This window comes from Myxocyprinus asiaticus, chromosome 12 (assembly GCF_019703515.2).
Source record: "Myxocyprinus asiaticus isolate MX2 ecotype Aquarium Trade chromosome 12, UBuf_Myxa_2, whole genome shotgun sequence".
Taxonomy (NCBI): domain Eukaryota; kingdom Metazoa; phylum Chordata; class Actinopteri; order Cypriniformes; family Catostomidae; genus Myxocyprinus; species Myxocyprinus asiaticus.
The window spans coordinates 18656350-18671184 of record NC_059355.1 but is presented as its reverse complement, the minus strand read 5'-3'; the positions used below and the strand labels follow the sequence as shown (position 1 = coordinate 18671184).

Below are 14835 nucleotides of genomic sequence, written 5' to 3'. Positions count from 1 at the left end.
ACCCCAAATTATGTATTAATAAGTCCCCTTTCTGCTGGACAGAGTGGATTGTGAGGGAGGTTAATATGCTCAGTGACCTATATGAGAGTGGAGTGTTGAGATCCTTTGAAAATATGGTTCAACATTTTGGGATTCCCAGGTCTCAATTCTTCAGGTATTTACAGCTGCGCCACCTGCTTTGTACTATTTTTGGGAGTACTATACACCCCCTTAGAGCAGCAGATACTCTGATGATTACTGCTTTTGGAAAAGGTCATGAGGCATCAGTGTATTACTCCCTGCTAATTCAGAGTCTGGGGGACAGAGCTTCGGCTTCTCTCAAGAGATTATGGGAGAAAGAAACTTGGTATTGGAGGAGAGAGTGTGGGCTAGGATTCTAAAAAACATCAAGTCTACATCTAGAGATGCAAGGGTGCGTCTTATGCAATTTAAGATTTTACATCAATGCTATTGGACCCCCTCTAGATTATATAGATTTGGTCTTAAAGACACACCCACCTGCTGGCGATGCCATTCAGTAGATGGGGACACAACCCATGTTTTTTGGTGGTGTGTTAAGATCCAAGAATTTTGGTTGAGAGTTCAGAGTTTTATGTGTGACGTATTGGGAACTCAAATTTCATTTTGCCCCAGACTCCGTATTTTAGGTGACAGGCGATCATTAATATAGGGGATAATTGCATAAAAAATTGGGTCCTAGCCAGTGTTATGATCGGCAGACAGATCATTCTTAGGGGATGGAAATTGGCTGGAGCACCCTCATTTCAAGAGTGGTGCACAGAGATGGGCAGGGTAGCGGCATTCGAGATGTCATGTAGAAGGCTAGGCAACTTAGATTTGTTCAATAAAAAACGGGGCTGCTTTTTGGCCTTTTTGGAGGGCTCTCGGGGAGGGGCAGTGGAGAGAGAAGTGCAATTTTAAATGTGTGTGATTACATAATGTGGGGAAGTTGCTGGAATTTTGGACCATTTCTCCAGACAGAACTAGAGTAACTGAGTCAGGTTTGTAGGCCTCCTTGCTCCTTGTGATCATCTTCCTCTTGATCACATTCCAGAGGTTTTCAATGGGGTTAGGTCTGGAGATTGGGCTGGCCATGACAGGGTCTTGATCTGGTGGTCCTCCATCCACACCTTGATTGGCCTGGCTGTGTTGCATGGAGCATTATCCTGCTGAAAAGCCAATCCTCAGAGATGGGGAACATTGTCAGAGCAGAAAGAAGCAAATTTTCTTCTTGTACGTGGCTTGATTCCTGCGTCCATCACAAAGACGAATCTGCCCAATTCCAGCCTTGCTGAAGCACCCCCAGATCATCACCGATCCTCCACCTGGTCATCTAATGGTTAGATGAAGACCTGGAGAGGCCTTCAAGCCACAGTGTCTCGCACCCACTGTGAAATTTGGTGGAAGATCGGTGATGATCTGGGGGTGCTTCAGCAAGTCTGGAATTGGGCAGATTCGTCTTTGTGATGGACGCAGGAATCAAGCCACGTACAAGATTATCTTGGAAGAAAACTTGCTTCCTTCTGCTCTGACAATTTTGCCCAACTCTGAGGATTGTTTTTTCCAGCAGGACAATGCTCCATGCCACACAACCAGGTAAATTAAGGTGTGGATGGAGGACCACCGGATCAAGACCCTGTCATGGCCAGCCCAATCTCCAGACCTGAACCCCACCAAAAACCTCTGGAATGTGATCAAGAGGAAGATGGATGGCCACAAGCCAAACAAACAAAGCTGAGATGCTTGAATTTCTGCACCAGGAGTGGCATAAAGTCACCCAACATCAATGTGAAATTCTGGCAGAGAGCATGCCAAGATGCATGAAAGCTGTGATTGAAAATCGGGGTTATTCCACCAATTACTGATTTCTGAACTCTTCCTAAGTTAAAACACTAGTATTGTGTTGTTTAAAATTCATATGAAATTGCTTTCTTTGCATTATTCGAGGTCTGAAAACACTATAATTTATGTTATTTTGACCAGTTGTCATTTTCTGCACACATTTATATATATATATATATATATATATATATAGTCATGACTTAAGTACAGAAGATTCAGGTCACAAATCATGTTTATTAGTTTACCAATACAGCCCACTGTGGAAATGTTTACATTGTACAGTGAAGTCTCATGTAGCCATTAAGGCTTAAAGCAACATGTTACATGCTTTGGCTGTTATCTCTCTTCATAATAGTGTGATTAAATTCATAGTATTGTACACATGCACAAAAAATAGCTCAGTTTCATGAGGTTGACTTCTGATTCTCATTTGAGACCTAGCTTCACATTTTAGTACCTGTAGATATACAGAAACCAAAATATGGAGAGCTGAAATAATGTACGAGACAGTGTTGAGGAAGAAGATAGGTATACAGGAAGTTATGGGAGTTGATATGCATGTGGAAACTTTATTTTCCCTTTTACTGAGATGGATTAAAGGGAACTGAGTGCATTGATAAAATTACCAGCTCCATGATCTCAGCAAATGTGCTTATGAAACAATTCAATAAAGCATTCTTGCTCTCCAGCTATCAAACTGTATTAAGCTACAAATGCTAAATAAAATTAAAAGGCAAAATGAAATCATTCTTTGTAGGATATTTCTCAAAACTCTCATGGAAACATATTAGAATATCTTGCCAAAGAAAACAAGTCAGGGCCATCACCCAAAGATACCTATCTTTGTATCGTTCCTTTGTCATAAATAAGATTGAATTTAAATGCTAATGAGCTGAAAATTTCAGCAGTATATTACATATTACCTTCTGCTACATCAGCCCAATAGCCAAACTACAAAGAGAAACAAAGACGGATACAAAAAAGGAAACCAGCAGGTCAGTGTTTCACCCAGAGGAAATAAATGTAGTTATGCGCAATTACTTTTGTTCAAAACTAAGATTATTATTAAGCTCTGTTAATCTGTTACATGTAAAAAAGCCCTATGAATACATATGAACAAATCTCTGTGTGTACTTTTCAAAAGAACTGAATCACAAACTGGAAAAGCACATAACACACACCGTGTCTGCAGGCTGATCTTAAATTACAGCTGGCCTGATGTTTATGTAAACAGAAATGTTATGTTCAAATTATTCTTTCTGAAACAAGTCGCATATATCTGAAAAGCACTCCCAATTGTGCCTGGTAGATTACTCAGCCTTACAGGCTCACTAATGTTAGAATCAGGGGTGGGGAGGGGTTAGGGGCTCCTCAGCCTGCCGGGAACAATTTAGGGCACCTTCCTGCAATGGGCAAATCTCTGTTGTGCCATAGAAGGTGAGGGAGAGAGAAAGGGGGTGTTAGGAAATACATTTTGAAAAATCAGAGTAGTGTCGAGTTGCTTTTTTAAAAAAAAAAAAAATTTAACATGTAAACTTGACAATGGTTTCGGTGCACAACACCAGCAGGAATGATCGGGGCCTGTACACTTTCCATGACTGGGCAGTTGTACAACTTTCTGAGTGTGTCTGGGTCAAAAAACAGTCAGCAACTCCAACATTCAAAATAACTGATGATATTGTTCACAGATTGAAAGACAATGCAAAACATCAAGCAACACTACATATGGAAATATGGCCCAGATAGCTCATGATATGAAAATATAATAATTTGATGAACCAAGGACTTAAATCACACGTGACCCGATACATTATGGAAACACTGACAAAAACATCCCCACTCTTTTTTTCTGCAAGTGAACCTTCTCCAACTTGTGCAAACCAAATGTGGTGAGAGTTTGATGATAGTAAACCCATCAAAATAGTGCTAGGACCAATCAGAGCATCCCAAGGCACAATGAATGGATTCCCTCTGGCACAGTTAATACTCACACAGCCACTAACATAACAAAAGCTTCAGTCATGCCTCAGTGTCTATAACGTCTCACATCTGTCTTTTTCGTTCATACCTCCCTGAGAGACCGGTGTGTCGGCAGGGTTGTTTTCAGGGAAACAAGATAGAAGCATATGAAATTTCAACAGTGTTTTAATGTAAACAATAGTGTGTGCTGCCATCCCATAACAAAATGAGAAGCAACAAAAAAAGCAAACTAAAAATGCTCTCCAAAGCAACTAAAAAAGGCTGCTATGGAACACTATCAGTCTGATGAGAAGAGCGCAGTGCTCTGTCATAATGGGGAAAAGAGAGGGAGAGAGAGAAAAATAAAGCTAGAGGGCAATTATTTGTTCTCAGGGTGCTCAGGAACGCCAAATGAAGTTAAAGTAGCTCGATATTGTTGCAGAACTACACGCATACTCTTTTCAAAGCCTTTGGACAGTGGGAATAGTGGGAACCCGATGTCTGGATAGTCACTACGCTCTGGAAGAAAGCTGCGATAGCTCTTTCTCCGTTTCTTTGGTCTGACCACTGGTTGAAACTCCTGACATGGTTTTCCAGTTTGTTGGGATAACACAAAACCGGACAATCCTTCAGGACTTTCCAGCACTTCTGATTCTGCACCAACCACCAATGAACCACAATCTGAGTTCTGGCTCAGGTCCTGTTGCTCCCCAAGAGGTCCACTGGGCCTCGACGTAGATGGGCTGAGCCCCGAATTCTCAAGCTCCTCTTCGCTCCAAACATCGTGCTTGCTTGGGCTGCTGTGGACCAGAGCTGTGGGGATCTCCTCCAGAGGCTCTGCACGGAGGCTGCCGCTGCCACCCCCACGTCGGAACCCGTGGTCAGTCACCGCCCCTTCCAACTCTAGCCAGGACTCTAGCCGATGGACCAGCCGCCAACCACCGCAGGCGAAGTGCTCTCGGATCTCCTGCTGAAAGACCTCCACGGGCTGCAGGAGAAGTTGAGTCATAGACTGCACCATCTTAATGAGCACCATCTCATTGTAGCAACGGCTGTTCTCATAACCCTCCTGAAGGCCTCGGTCACTGTCAAAGCCGGCCTCATTATAGTACGGCTCGTTGACCAGGATCAGACCTTAAAGAGTGGAAACATTTTGTAAGTCGCTTTGGATTAATGCATCTGCTAAATGAATAAATGGAAATGAAAACACGAGATAACAAGAAAGAAGTGAAGATAAACTTAAGTAAACTGATTTGGAAAATATCTATTCAGATGTTATTTACTGAGGTTAATATGAGGTTATTAATATTGCCCCCAACAAGGGCATTACTGGTTTGCGAGAACTAACCTTGTATGGAAATAAGCACTTGCAGTAGACTGGATTTGCTTGTCCATCTTTCAGTGCCCTGTGAGAGGAAACATTCCAATCACAAATGTCAACATTCACCCATATTCAAACAATGCAATGGAGATCATTATGGGATAAAGTTGATTTGTGCTTTGCACGCAAGCTAATATTGAAGAGGTAAAGTAAAAACCAAATTTTCTTGATCTTTTGAAATCAAACAGCTTGATGTACTATGAAAGTACACTAACTATTGAACTCAAAAATGTCCTCCCCATTCTAAAAAGACAATTATTGAAACTAGGCTGCAAAAACATCTTGTGCTTTTGTGACATCACAATGATGAATACATTAACACCACCAACCCCATTTACACAACCAAGACCCATCAAGTCCCTGAACATTGTGCAGCACATTACAGCATGGCATTGTATTGTGAATCTGTCACTATCAACAAGTTTGTATGCACTTACAAGTTTCATTTCAATCAGACTGAAACAATAAATGTCATGTAAATGCTGACTGAAATTGTACCAGCCTGATTTTTTTCAAAGTCAGACTAACAGATCTAATGCGATGTATACACGTTAACCAGACCACAACTGGCCTCTGTGTAGTGCACGACTGCTCTGAAAGACAGTGGTAATGCACAACATGTAATTAACACTTCCTCACCTGACATCCTTTCTTCAGATGTTCGATTATCCATAATATTATGTTTAATTGAACAGACAGATGACAACTGTCACTAATTTTGGCTGGAATAAAACCAGTTAACTTAGATGTTACACATGAAGCCATTTAGACTGTAGTTTGTGGTTTTAAATTCAGACTTCTTTTGACTAGAAATCTGGAGTGCGCTGTCACTGACATAGACATAATGTAAATAATATTGCATGTTATTCTCCACGATTTGTGAATTCAGGTGACATCATTCCTTTGCTCTGCAATTGGTCATTTTAACATTGCAATGTTTTATTTTATAATGGAAATAGCTCCAAAAGTTGAATACCTAGAAGAGTGAAACCACTCTCATCTAGACCAGTCCGAACTTTTTTCACAGCAAATTGAGGTCCGTCAAACCTTGTTAAGTCAGTGAGTTAGGAAGGTGAAAAGTAAGCACTATTTCCAATGAACAAGCAGTCTGGGTTCATGCAAATGCACTTTTTTTTTTTAAAGAGCCTAAATTCTGAAAACTTTCACAAAGTTTATCACATTTTGTCGCATTTGAGTGCATCTAACAGCTCTACCCCCATTGCCTTGTGTAATAGTAGCAAATAGGCTGTGTCAATGGCTGTTCAACTTTCGGAGCTATCTGCATTAAAAATAAACAGTCACAATGGATGTCACCTAAATTTAAGAATAACATGCAATTTTATTTACATGTCTATGACAGAGCATGTGGATTTATAGCCAAAAGTAGTCTGAATTTCAAACTGCAAACTATCTTTGCTGTAGTCATTTTTAGGTTAACATTTATTTTTTTATTTTTTCAGCCTATATGCACAGAAATGAGGGAACAGAAAAATACCTGCACACAAAGGAAATGGACTCATTTTTAGTAACATATTCAGCATGATTGTTTAGCAGATGATAATCATCCCATTCATATTTGTAATAAACTTTCAATTTCTTATTTTTATTGCTGGTCTCTGTGATCCAAAATGTAAAAAAAGTTTGTTCATATTTTTCATTAAAATGTGACAAATCTCATAAAGACTGGCAAAAAATGTCTGTCACATTTTGCCCCAAAAAAAAAAAAAAAAAAAAAAAGAGAAAGAAAAAAGTACCAAGTTATGCATAAAAGTATATTTTCATTTAAATGAAGTCCAGTTTTAGGACCAATTACTATTTATTGGTAAATACTATCACATTAATACGACATACGAAAATGCTTCAGCATTAGGGTTGCTCCGATTCCAACATTTTTGCTTCGGTATGATACCAGCCCTGGTACCTTGGTATCGATTTTAAATCAATATTTAGGCAACAAAAATACAGCCTCAGATTACAGATGAAATTACACAGAAAATGACGATTAAAAGAACTGCATAAAGTCTTGTAGTTACAAATCCTGTGTTTTCCTTTTTTTTTTCTGGATTCCACGTTTCCATGTCTAATCAAATGAATACATAAAAGTTTAATCAAATGAAAATAAAATAATTACTTTTGACCAAAACATTGCAGTTATTTTGGTAAAAAAATAAATAAATAAAAAAGATATTACTGCACAAAAGAGCTTCAGAGAATAAATGACAGCACAAGCCTGCTACGATTGAATCAGAGTGTGCTGATATTCAATACACTTTTGCTTTTGTAATATTGCTTACATAGAATAATAATAATAATAAAAGTAAATTTTTTGAACTGGTGGTGGCACTATAGAGTTTGTCCTAGAGTCCCCAAATTTTGTCTGGTGGCTATTGATCCCCACCTCTATCAGTGTGCCAAATGTCAACACTTTCCAATGTACAGTTCTATGGCCTGCCATAGACTCCCTTTGGGGAGGAAGAATAATATTAATACTAATGGATCCAATAGGGGCTTGGCCCCTAATAATAATAAATATAAAATAAATGGTTAAATTATAAAATAAATTGTTAAAATATTATTATAATACTACTAATTGTATTAGTAGTATTATTGGTACTATGACTATTAATTTTTCTTATACAGTAGTCAAATTTCATGCACCCGGTTAAATAGAGCTTTTATTTTGGCCGAAAACTTCATTTTGGTGGACGTTTGAGTTCTTTGTGTGTTTTTGACCAAGCTGAAATCTCAGAGCTATACAGGAGAAGTTTGTGTGAGTGTTCACAGCCAATCATACACTGTACACACCACATCATAAGCATCACACCGATCTGTGTGTATGTGAAGTATGAGAGCTGTGCCTTTTGTTAATTCTGAAGCACGCAGCACATGCAAACTATATACTGTATATGTTTTTTTTTATTTTTTATTTTTTTATTAAATTGCATCCTTTTGCGGTTTAATGATCACACTTGGCCATATAGACATCTGAATTTTATTAATTGTCAAATTGTTACTGATTTCATCCCAGAAATGTCAAATTCCGTAAAATTTTACGTAAAAAATAAATTCTAATAGCACCATACTGTAGTACAGTACTGAAATTAGAAACAAGATGATATCGTACCATTTTTTACATTTTGGTATCGCAATATTTTGTTTGTACTGCACAACCCTAATCAGCATCGGCTTTGGCACGAGAACAGCACCGTTTTGGTGACAAAGGTGTATATATATATATATATATATATATATATATATATATGTCCGAGCAGAACTTGCAAGACGTTCATTCATTTATACTTGCAGTCAGTGATGTAAAGTCAACAATAGTAGGCCTATAGTTTATTGCCATTGCAGATCAACAACAGGATTTAAATGTGAGATATTTGTTTTCACTGCTATTTTCTGCTGACAGCCTGGCTATTTCATGGTCCCATTTAAGAAATTAATTCACTGCCTAAACCATTAGTGATCGGTGTTTGTTTAAAAATGAAACACAACTGCTCCCTACTGATAATGTCTCTTCTGCACCGCCTAATGTCACACCACATAAAATCACATAATCTGTTTCCCTTTGACACTCATTCTCAGAGGCTGCATCTGTACACACTAGGGAAAACTCTGATGAAACATTTGAAGGATAGGAATACGTAAGCTAACTTTAGAGTGTGTGGAAGGAGCCTTGTAAATATGAATTCAAGAGGACATACAGCGAATTTGATTTCCGAAAGCACAACTGGAGCTTCTCATTGATCAGATGCCTACATCAGAGTGTTTTGTGGCAAAAGCTGAAATGTCCTCAACTTTTGGTCACATGATGGAGCATCAATATCACAAACCCTTCCGTTTTCCCTCTCCCTCTTTCTGACACACCATCCCCATTGAAATCCATGCCTTAGCAGTGTTCTCTGATGCAGTGTTAACTCTAGTATGAAGGTGCCCTTAAAGGTACAGTAGCAAAAAAAATTATCCTTTTAATTCTAGGGATCACAGAGAGGTTGGAAAATTGTCTTGTAAAACTAATTTAATATATTACCCCTGTAAGATAAACTACAAGGACAAAAAGTAGGTTTCTCCATCATGGTGACATGACCAACTCAAAGTGAATGACCAAAGGGAGTGCACAGGAGGTAATGGACTATCAGAAATTAGACCAAGAGTAGGTAAGCTTACCTTTCCAATCCAGGTGCCGAGCAGACTAACACAGACCTTCCCGTTATCATAGAGGTTTGGGTTAAGTCGCCCACTGCACTGAGAAAGGTAATAGAAAAGAGGAGGAACAGCAGGGTAGATATTAGGGAGCTGGATATCAAAGAGGAAAAGTCCGTCCTCGTAGGGCGTGCGATTAGGGCCCTTGATGAGAGCTGAGAAAAGGTCCTAAAGAGAAAAAACAGGATAGGTTAAAACAAAGATAAAGATCTTACTCCCTAACAAATCATAATTGTTTTGTGGAATTTTCAGAACTGAATTACATACATTCTAAAATAAACATTCTTTAGAATCTTTCATAGCATTCTTGGTGGGGAAAGCATACATCAAGAACACAAAGAGCAGTAGAAACTGCTATTCATAGTGAGTGTGCCATGGTTTTTTTACCATTCTGTCCTCAAATGTCTTCACCATAATGCCGTCAGGCAGAGAGGTTGCCAGCAGGGCCATTTCTTTCCTTACAGTGCTGAAGAACTTCTTTGCCTCTGCTGGCTGGAATTCCATTTTTTTAAATGAGTGGGTGTCTATGGAGAGCAGGAGGGAACATGTTTAGAGAACTCCTTGAACCAAATTTAGGCACTGTGCTGTATGTATAGTTTAATCTGCAGTATTTCTTAACTGATCAAATTATTGCAAATACAATTCAATGAAAATAAAATGACCTGCTTTGTTTAAATAATTATCTTATATGTTTCTTGAGAAATATAAAGTTAGTTTTCATTGAAATATGTATTTGAAGACAACGCTTATATGGTTTCAAGGTGCACTCAGTAATAATAATAATAAAAAGATTTACCCCTTAAGAAATAAACATTAAAATCAAGGTTGCTTACATGAGATGAATAATCTAATCATATCAGTATCCTAAAAGTAGTTTTATTTTCCATGGAGCTGGGCTGCCTCATGGGGTCCCCTCATCTTGAGATCACATGACCCACTAGTAGATTAGTATCACTGAATGGCTGGATGTCTGAGTGGTGTCTGGAGAATAACATAGGATTTACAGACAATTGGAAGAGTTTCTGGGGTAGATCTGACCTGCCAAAGAGAGACAGACTCCATCCCTCCAGGGAAGGTGCCGCTCTCCTCTCTAGTAATTTGGCTCATACAGTGCATCCGGAAAGTATTCACAGCGCTTCACTTTTTCCAAATTTTTTTATGTTCACAGACATTCACAGAGTTGTCCCGGAGCCACTCCTTTGTTATCTTGGCTGTGTGCTTAGGGTCGTTGTCCTGTTGGAAGATGAACCTTCATCCCAGTCTGAGGTCCAAAGTGCTCTGGAGCAGGTTTTCATCAAGGATGTCTCTGTACATTGCTGCATTCATCTTTCCCTCGATCCTGACTAGTCTCCCAGTTCCTGCCGCTGAAAAACATCCCCATAGCATGATGCTGCCACCACCATTCTTCACTGTAGGGATGGTATTGGCCAGGTGATGAGCGGTGCCTGGTTTCCTCCAGATATGACGCTTGCCATTCAGGCCAAAGTGTTCAATCTTTGTTTCTCATGGTCTGGGAGTCCATCAGGTGCCTTTTGGCAAACTCCAGGCGGGCTGTCATGTGCCTTTTACTGAAGAGTGGCTTCTGTCTGGCCACTCTACCATACAGGCCTGATTGGTGGAGTGCTGAAGAGATGGCTGTTCTTCTGGAAGGTTCTCCTCTCTCCACAGAGAAATGCTGGAGCTCTGTCAGAGTGACCATCGGGTTCTTGGTCACCTCCCTGACTAAGGCCCTTCTCCCCCGATCGCTCAGTTTGGCCAGGCGGCCAGCTCTAGGAAGAGTCCTAGTGGTTCCAAACTTCTTCCATTGACGGATGATGGAGGCCACTTTGCTCATTGGGACTTTCAATGCTGCAGAAATTTTTCTGTACCCTTCCCCAGATCTGTGCCTCGGTACAATCCTGTCTCGGAGGTCTACAGACAATTCCTTGGACTTCATGGCTTGGTTTGTGCTCTGACATGCACTGTTAACTGTGGGACCTTATATAGACAGGTGTGTGCCTTTCCAAATCATGTCCAATCAACTGAATTTACCACAGGTGGACTCCAATCAAGTTGTAGAAACATCAAGGATGATCAGTGGAAACAGGATGCACCTGAGCTCAATTTTGAGTGTCATGGCAAAGGCTGTGAATACTTATGTACATGTGATTTTGTTTTCGTTTTTTATTTTCAAACAAACTTCTTTCACGTTGTCATTAAGGAAAATAATGAATTTAATCCATTTTGGAATAAAGCTGTGACATAACAAAATGTGGAAAAAGTGAAGCACTGTGAATATTTTCCAGATGCACTGTATGCAATCATCTGTCATAGTACCTCAGAAAACAGTGTCTCATAATTTTCCTCACATGCAACTTCAATCATTTGCTGTCATAGGTCATGAAGAGCTAACAAAACTTAGCGAAACATCAAAAGCCACAACATGTATGTTAGATCCAATACCAACTAAGCTCTTAAAAGAGGTATTCCCTGTAATCTCAGAACCTCTTCTTAATATTATTAACTCCTCGCTATCCTTAGGACATGTCCCAAGAAACTTTAAAACGGCAGTTATCAAACCACTTATTTAGAAGCCATAACTTGCTCCTGGAGAACTGGCTAATTGTAGACCGATTTCAAAACTCCCATTAATGTCGAAAATACTAGAAAAGGTAGTGTCCTCCCAACCATGTTCATTTCTACAGAGAAATAGTATATATGAACAATTTCAGTCAGGACTTAGGCCCCATCACAGTACAGAGACTGCACTTAACCAAGTTGCAAATTACTTCATCTTATCATCTGGTTCAAAATGCAGCAGCCAGAGTGCTGACTAGAACCAAGAAATATTATCATATTAGCCCCATTTTATCGTTGTTACATTGGCTATCTGTTAAATTTCATATTAATTTTAATATTCTGTTAACTGTTCGAGATGCAGACACACTCACTCAGTCACCTCTTTCCTGGCACCCCCACTTTGGTGAGGAACAGGTTAAATGACATACCCAAAATAAAAGGTTTACTGCTCATGAGTCTCTCTGACTACACACATAATCAAGGTATCTTTAGAAAGCTAACGCTTGATTTTACAATGAAATCTTCAAAATTACTCAATCTGTTACTAACACAGAAATAAAGAAGTGCAAACACAAAAGAAAAAAAAAGAAAAAAACTTACACTTAGAATGAAATAAATACACAATGCTGTGGTATAGGTACCTAAAAACACAACAGGCTAAAGCCCTAATTCTTACCAATCTATGTTTCAAATTTGAAGGTGATACTAGCAAAAGTTAGCTTTATGTAAGCCTTTATCTAAGTGCTTGTCTGGGTGTCTTTCTGAAAAGGCCAGCGTTGTCAAGGAGACTCAAATATCAGTAGCAGCTATCATTTGTCACAGCGAGCGCGCAGGTTTTAATCTTCCAATGAGAAGTACCCTAACTTATGAAATAACATGATAATTTATGCGAACTTTCAACACCCATGTATTGCCCTATTCGTAATTTCATTGGTTACATGTCCTCATAAATTACAACCCTCTAGAGTGCTATTGGTAGATTCTTTTAACCGAACAAATTTGCCTATGCATGAACAGACGTCATCAGAAACGGCTGTTCTCATGCGCTATTTTCTAAAACTATGAAGCCAGTTTTATTCAGAAAACATCAGGGATGCGATACTTCTGTTCCAGACACTCTACTAAATGCATTTATACAGTTTGTTTTATCGAAGGGCACATCAGACACACATAGTTTGTCGAATAAAAAGGATGACGTCACCGTGTTTACCGGATTTCATGATGTAAAAAATGAAACTTCTATGGATTTTTCGCATGTTTTTGGGCAAAAATGTATTATGGATATCGTGTAATGGACTATTGCAGTCAAAACAGATGGATGGCATCATTGTTGGATCAAACTCTACATTGCCATAACAAAAACAAGGTAAGGACTTCCTGCTTTGTTGTTGTGTTGTCTATTGTTCACTCTTTACACAAAATAAGATATCATCGGCTGAAAGTCATTTAGATTGATCAATGCTTTCACTGGAAGGAATCTGCAGCCTTAGATCTTTTAAATGGTGTACTGGTTGACCAGGTTACTTATATAGCGATACTGTACACATGTGCTGAATGTAAACAATTGAAAACACAAGTCACTTTGCGAATAAACAAGTCTAGACTAATGACTCATCTATTTAGCCAGGCATACACCTAATTTATCCTTCAGCTCACAATTAGGCTGTTTAGTTAGGTCTGCCGGAACCAGAAACATTGATCATGATCTATAACTCTGCAATAAATTGAATGACATCTATGCTAATATTATTCTATTTGCATCCCTGTCTCAACCTCGGGACTCCTATCCTGAGGTCACCAGAACTGGCTGGATCCAGCTCCATTCCTGCTTCGTGTTGGTTCCACTGCTACGTGTCTCTGAGTGATGATGACTAAATGCAGCCGATGCCAGCCAAACATCACTTCAGTCAATTACGATGGACTTCAGAGGATGAACTGATGCCAACTCCAACCATAAGACATGGGATACATCATATGCCATTGCCAGAACCTTGGACTTAGGATAGACCTCACCAAAATTTCCGGCCGGTTGAACTGCAATGTACCTCACTGATCTCTGCCTGCATCACCTCAGTCTAATGATGGACTACACTCTTATAATGGAATACATAGTCTATCAATTAATTGCCAGCAAAAGCCTTCATCAGCCAACTAACAAAGGACAATGCATCTATGTGAACTTCTGCAGTTAATCCAGGATGAACTTCAAAGACATTAGTCATTAATCTTACAGTTCTTACAAAATCTTTGTTTAAACACTGACCCTTAACACTTACTTAGTTTAATCATTTTAAACCATGACTTGCACTATACATAATTAAGTAATATTGGCATAATATTCATGATGATAGCCAGAGGGGAACTAGCCCCACAGTGAGCCTGGTTTCTCCCAAGGTTATTTTTCTCCATTAACCAACATCTTATGGAGTTTTGTGTTCCTTGCCACAGTCACATTCGGTTTGCTCACTGGGTTTCTAAATACAATTATTATTTAATTACTTATTTTTAAACACAATTCACAATCGTATTTTATCCAACTACACAATGATGACTCTAAGACATTATAGATATTACAGTTTCATTTTCTGTTAATGTATGATTTTCTGTAAAGTTGCTTTGAAACGATGTGTGTTGTGAAAGGCGCTATATAAATGAAAATGACTCGACCCGCTGAATTCTACACACTTCATCGGACTCTCACAGAATTAACAATTTGACATTGAATATCACATTTCCACAATGGCATCAGTAACCATAAACTACTGCTTTTGCATGTGCTGTATCTAAGCCACTAGGTCAGTACAAGTCTACGACGACTGGCATGTCAGCCAGTGCAATACAAACAAAACATTTCCTAATTGGCTACTAAACTATGGAACAGCCTA

The 14835-nt window shown here is 39.0% G+C and overlaps 1 protein-coding gene and 1 long non-coding RNA gene across 5 annotated transcripts in view; one reads left to right on the top strand and one right to left on the bottom strand.

Moving 5' to 3' along the window:
• Positions 1–1977: 1977 nt before the first annotated feature.
• The window catches only part of LOC127448992 ((E3-independent) E2 ubiquitin-conjugating enzyme-like), a 135728-nt gene continuing 122870 nt past the window's right edge, over positions 1978–14835 (bottom strand). For 3 of the 4 annotated variants that reach the window (XM_051712027.1, XM_051712030.1, XM_051712028.1), the window contains 4 exons: positions 9779–9915; positions 9356–9559; positions 5150–5207; positions 1978–4935 (listed from right to left, as the gene is read on the bottom strand). In XM_051712027.1, coding sequence (XP_051567987.1) covers positions 4181–4935; positions 5150–5207; positions 9356–9559; positions 9779–9915 — 1154 coding nt within the window. In that variant the 3' untranslated portion in view covers positions 1978–4180. The remainder of the gene's footprint in view (positions 4936–5149; positions 5208–9355; positions 9560–9778; positions 9916–14835) is intronic. The other variant, XM_051712029.1, reaches the window with a different exon arrangement.
• LOC127449044 (uncharacterized) overlaps positions 9914–14835 on the top strand; it is a 5562-nt gene continuing 640 nt past the window's right edge. Inside the window, exons 1-2 of the long non-coding RNA XR_007898640.1 lie at positions 9914–13316; positions 13752–14835. The exon at positions 13752–14835 is cut by the window's right edge and continues 640 nt beyond it. This is a non-coding gene — a long non-coding RNA (uncharacterized LOC127449044). The remainder of the gene's footprint in view (positions 13317–13751) is intronic.